The following is a 5423-nucleotide window of genomic DNA, read 5'->3' as shown; positions in this document are numbered from 1 at the left end:
CATCACTGGTAGGTATGCATATTTATAACAAGGAACGTGTGCATAGACACACTTTTTGTGAACCTTTACCAAATTGTTCTTGCAATTACAATTCAAGTTTCTTCACCGTCTGTTTATTTTCAAAGATCTGGTGTCACCCAGGTTCATTCTAAAATTTCTAGTTTCGTCTAGATCCATTGTCGAATTTCTAGTTTCATCCACGTTCATTGTCGAAGTTCTGGATTTTCCCAGTTAGTCCTTTCACATTCTGGTTTCACCCAGGTTTATCCAAAAATTTCTAGTTTGGTCCAGATTCATTTAAAAAGTTCTGGTTTCGCCCAGTAAGTCCTTTCAAATTCTGGTTTAGCCTAAGTTCATCCCAAAATTTCTGGTTTCACCTAGGTCTTTGCCTTTTCAGTTTAGTTTTAAAAGTCAAGACTATTTCAAAAAATGGATCAAGTCTCGGATTGTCATTGAGGTCCTTTCAATTGCCTTTTATCAAAATTTGAATATATTTTCCAAAAATAGGTCAAGCCTCGATATTGTTGTTGAGGTCCTTTTAGTTGTCTTTTATCAAAAGTTGAATCCATTTCTCAAAAATGGATTAAGTTTCGGAATTGCCTTCGAAATCCTTTTCTCTTTTGTTTATGAAAAAGTCAAATCCTTTTTTTCTAAAAATGGGCCGAGCCTCGAGATTACTGTCAAGGTCCTTTCAATTGTCATTTTATGAAAAGTGGAATTGATTTTTTAAAAATATGTTGAGCCTCAGGATTGCCACTGATGTCTTTTTAGTTTTCATTTTATCAAAAGTCAAATTTATTTTCAGAAATGAGTCAAGCCTTGGGATTATTGTTGAGGTTATTTCAGTTATTCATTTTATTAAATGTCGAATCCGTTTTCAAAAATGGGTCAAGCCTCAAGATTGCCATCGAGATCTTTCAGTTGTCATTTTATCAAAAGCTAAATTGATTTTTTAAAAATGGGTCAAGCCTCGAGATCATCGTTGGGGTCTTTTTAGTTTTCTTTGTATCAAAAGTCGAATCCGTTTTCAAAAATGGGTCAAGCCTCGGGATTATCATCGAGGACCTTTCAATGTTTCATCGTATTAAAAGTCGAATTGATTTTCAAAAATAGATCGAGCCTCAAGGTTGCTGTCGAGGTCCTTTTAGTTTTCATTTTATCAAAAGTTGAATCCGTTTTAAAAAATAATTTGAGCCTTGGGATTGCTATCCAAGTAGACGACTTCATGATTTGGACAAAATAGTTATTTTTGATCTTTGCATTGCTCCTGAATTTCAGCAACATGCAAAGAAGGGCAACTGTAGCAATCATATTTTGCTCGAGTCAAATTAGGGTCAAGCTCTAATTAAATTCAAATTGCATGACAGTTTGTATTAATATATCATAATTTTATATTTTATTATAATTATAATCTATTGTTCATTCATGTAACAAAAAGTAAAAAATAACAAATATATATACATGTGGCTAAATATTTATAAGATAGATAGTCTGTATTACATATATTATAATAATAACAATATATATTACGTACGTACACGTGTGAGCAGTTGAACAGAGAGGGGGAAATTAGTTTTGACGTTTTGGGTTTCCTTTTTGGTTGATTTTCTCGGCAGATTTCCGTCATTGACTTGGGTAAAGAACATCAATTGGGGGGGCTCTCACAAGAAAAAGAAAAAAGGCTCTCAATGATTCACGGTCAAGGTTCACTCTCCATGCGCTCAAATCTTTCACCACTACAGCCATTACCATTGCACCACCGTTCATCTAACTCTCACTCATCCTCCCAACTAAATACTCGTTGCCTCACTCATCACGGATCATTCCCTTCAACCGAACCATCAGGACACAGAACAAAGAAAATATGTTTGGGCCCAAAGATGTGTTTGCTATTTTAAGGATCTGGATTAGTGGGGTTGGTGGTGGGTATGAGATGGTTTCGAAATATACTAGCAAAGTCTCATACACGTTATTTTTTGGATACAAGATTGCTTGGGATTGTAACATTTAAATCAACATTCCCAATCCACATCAAGTGGTGCTAAGCATTGGAAGCCTTTCTGTACTAACACAAACAAGAAACAAAGGCCAGGAGATTGAAATTCTTTTTTCCTTTTAATCTATCTATATAATCACTATTGTAGCCTAAAGAAGGCAATTAAAGGATCATATACATCTTGTTTAGCATTTTCTGCCATGACATAATCTGCATGAGCATAATCATATCTATACTGAACTACAAGCTTGTCTCCATCATGATCTTTGAGACTTCCCAATAATAACTTCACATCATTTACATCAGAAAGAGCATCCTCCCCTCCATAGCTAAGGAAAACAGGAAAGTCATTTGGAATGCTGGTCATGTTGTATGCAGGAGGTGTTGCTTGCCCATAATGTTTCATATTTTCAACCTCGTCAATGTAATCATACATTTTTATGGTTCCTTGCCTAATCACTGGTAATTAAACCCCCACAGAAAAAAAATTCAACAGATGTTTTTAAACCGGAAATCTTGTGGTTTTTTCTCAAAAGGGTTTAATGGATTACTTACTCTGAGCTAGATGGACCATGTTCTTTGTTGCTGATGGTTGGGGTTCATGATCTAGAAATATGTTTACTATGGAAGAGTTCAAGCAACAGTTCTGACCTAGAAAATGTATGTCCCAAAAGATCTTTAACTCGTGAACAGTTGACATTTTGGCAATTAATTTTGTGCTAATGTTGTACCTGTAAAACTTGTCAGTAACTTAGTGCAGTCAATGCCTGGTTTGCTGCAGATGTCTTTGAGAAGGTTAACTACTGCATCCCTGTTCATAGCAAAGGAACATGAGTAAAGAAATGCCTTCATTGCTAAATGATGAAAACAGATAATGAAGGAAGTTGTTACCCTCGTGGATCAAATTCACTGAGGCCTAACCAGTAGACTGCCTGTCAAAGATTCTTATATGGTTAAAAACAGGTGAAAGTAATGAAACAGAGAAAGAAGGTGGGATTAGGATTTAACCTCAGCAATGAAGTTGTCAGCAGCATTTTTTGCAAGTGGAGAAGTCATCTGACCCATATAAGCAATTGGGCAAAGTAAAGCAGCTGATCTCAACATGTTCAATAACTGATCCTTCGAGAGGGCAGCCAATGCAATCAGAGTTCCCTGAAATCAAGATCAAAGTTCACCATTTCCCCCACTGTTGAAAACCTTGAAATGAAGCAGCAACTTCTAAAAAAAAAAAAACCCACCTGTGAATGCCCTACATAGTGTAGCTTTTGTCCTGTTTGATCATATATATATTGGAACGTAGCAGGAAGATCATAAGCTACCAATTCATCCCACGACCAATCCCAGTAAGCCTAAAAACCCGTGAAGAATTAGTCTAATGCTCAATACCCGTAATAGAAAAACGGAAAGCTTCACAACATGATAAAGAAATTAGTAACAATAACCGGATCTTTAGGACTGAGTGATTTATGCCCTTTGCTGTACTTTGTTCCACGGGAATTAGCAATCCACACATCATAGCCATTATCCGACAACACAAATGCCAAAGACTGTTCCGGCGGCAATAACAGCCATGTAATTCCATCCTGACATCATGCAAGCCCTTGTTACATAATTTTTGTCGAAATTCATTGCATTGGAATCTTAGCATTATGACAGATTAGTGATCAACCATTAAGATCCCGTGCTGTAACAGGACTGGTGGTCTGTTTCCTGGTGTCCCACCTGACCTACCCACAGGAATTCTTTGCATACTCAGAATGTAACCATCTTGTGTAGTTACCTATACAAAAACCCAAATTTTTATTTTTCATTGAACTGAGGAAAACAGTGGAAATACCTTGGGGACTTACCGTATGTTCTTCACAATCGTAACCATGTGTTTCCACCATTGATTTACAAATACCATTATCAGATGATGGAGCCATTGCAATGGCATTCTCTTGAGCTTTGAATGAATACAAAGCTTTTCTATTTCCAGCTGCTGACCCACAGAAAAGAATAAGTAGAATTATACATGTTACACTGTCGGCCACCTCCATAATATATGTTTTTTTTCCCTAGCTTCAACAACCCCAATGTTGCGAGGCAATTTTATAGTAGCACAAAATCCAAATAAGAACAAAATCAAGCATTCACATGAGAAAGCTATCAATCTACTGGTTCAAACAAGGAATCAAATAATGGGCCCTTTTCCCTATATTTAATGGCATTAACTTTTGAAAAATTTCTTTTTCATTGAAGAGATGAACGTTCAAGCCAAGGCAAAGGAATGGATGAGCCAACCAGAATTGCACAAAAGAAAATGACATTCCATGACACTTTTTCGTTTATCTGGATCAGAAAATACTGAGAACGTTGATCCAAAATAGCAGCTCGCATTTGAATGAAACATGTAATGAAAATAAACTAGGTTGCATTGGAAAGAAAATGACATGGTATTGAGTGCATGACAAATCAGAAAGGTATAAGAAAACTAGCTTGGAAATAAACGATATATAAACAAACAAATAAACAAGGGAACTGTTCCAATGGTAATTGTAAGAGTAATAATAAGTATATATAAGTATATATAAAAGTCGGTTTGTCTAGTACGTGGCAATGATGGTATAGGGTTTGGTCTATATATTAATATTTATGAGTAATGTGTATTCATATGATAAATTTTTGGAAGTTTCTGAAAATGAGAGGCTATCCGAGAGTCAGGAGACACTGTTCATCTTATTTAATTATTTGGTTTATAAGGACAATTTAATAGGAAATGTTAATTAGTGTCATTAGACTAAACCTGTCCAAAACTCATAAGGTCTTCTTTATTGGGGTTCATCTCACTTAAATTAATATTTAATAATAAATTTATATAAACAGTAGTATTAAAATTATGTTATTATGTTATTGTCTTTTAAACATAAAATGAATTGGTGGCCAAGAAAAAACATAAAACGAATTATCAGACAACAATGATTTTAATTTAGGTAAAGATTTTGGAAAAATTTTGGGCAATCTGGCTCAGCCCGGTAAACACTGATTAAGATGATAATTATTGAATTTTTTAAGGGGATAAATCATAAAATTATATGTTGAGACCATTTTTAAATCGAGTTTTAGAAAATGGGAATCGACTTTAAGAAAAACGAAAACGGGAATCGCCACCAATCTTTTTAGGTGTGATTGGATCACCATATAAAATGTTTTGTTTTAAAACATTAATTTTGGTCTACGAAAGTCGAGAAAACGGATTCGGGAGTCGGTTACGTACGAGGAAGGGTTAGCACCCTCGTAACGCTCAAAAATTGGTACCTAATTGATTATCAAGTGTCTTTAATGTCAGAAATTTGAAAGTTTTAAGATGCAAACCTCTTTTAATTAGAATGTCTCAATTTTGAAAATTAAGGCTCACTTATTTCAAACGAGTCAAAACATCACATCC

At 35.0% G+C, this 5423-nt stretch overlaps 1 protein-coding gene across 1 annotated transcript; it reads right to left on the bottom strand.

The window, feature by feature from the left end:
- Window positions 1-2094: 2094 nt before the first annotated feature.
- LOC107955719 (triacylglycerol lipase 2) lies at window positions 2095-4482 on the bottom strand. The gene is made up of 9 exons (XM_016891519.2): window positions 3847-4482; window positions 3666-3776; window positions 3439-3579; window positions 3235-3345; window positions 3005-3148; window positions 2888-2928; window positions 2728-2807; window positions 2552-2647; window positions 2095-2455 (listed from the first exon to the last, which is right to left on the bottom strand). The coding sequence occupies exons 1-9, from the start codon at window positions 4033-4035 to the stop codon at window positions 2136-2138; spliced, it is 1233 nt and encodes a 410-aa protein (XP_016747008.2). The 5' UTR covers window positions 4036-4482; the 3' UTR covers window positions 2095-2135.
- Window positions 4483-5423: the final 941 nt, after the last annotated feature.

The sequence above is a fragment of the Gossypium hirsutum genome, chromosome A07 (genome assembly GCF_007990345.1).
Source record: "Gossypium hirsutum isolate 1008001.06 chromosome A07, Gossypium_hirsutum_v2.1, whole genome shotgun sequence".
Lineage (NCBI taxonomy): Eukaryota > Viridiplantae > Streptophyta > Magnoliopsida > Malvales > Malvaceae > Gossypium > Gossypium hirsutum.
Note: the sequence above shows the minus strand (reverse complement) of the source record. Positions and strands in the feature narration are given on the sequence as shown.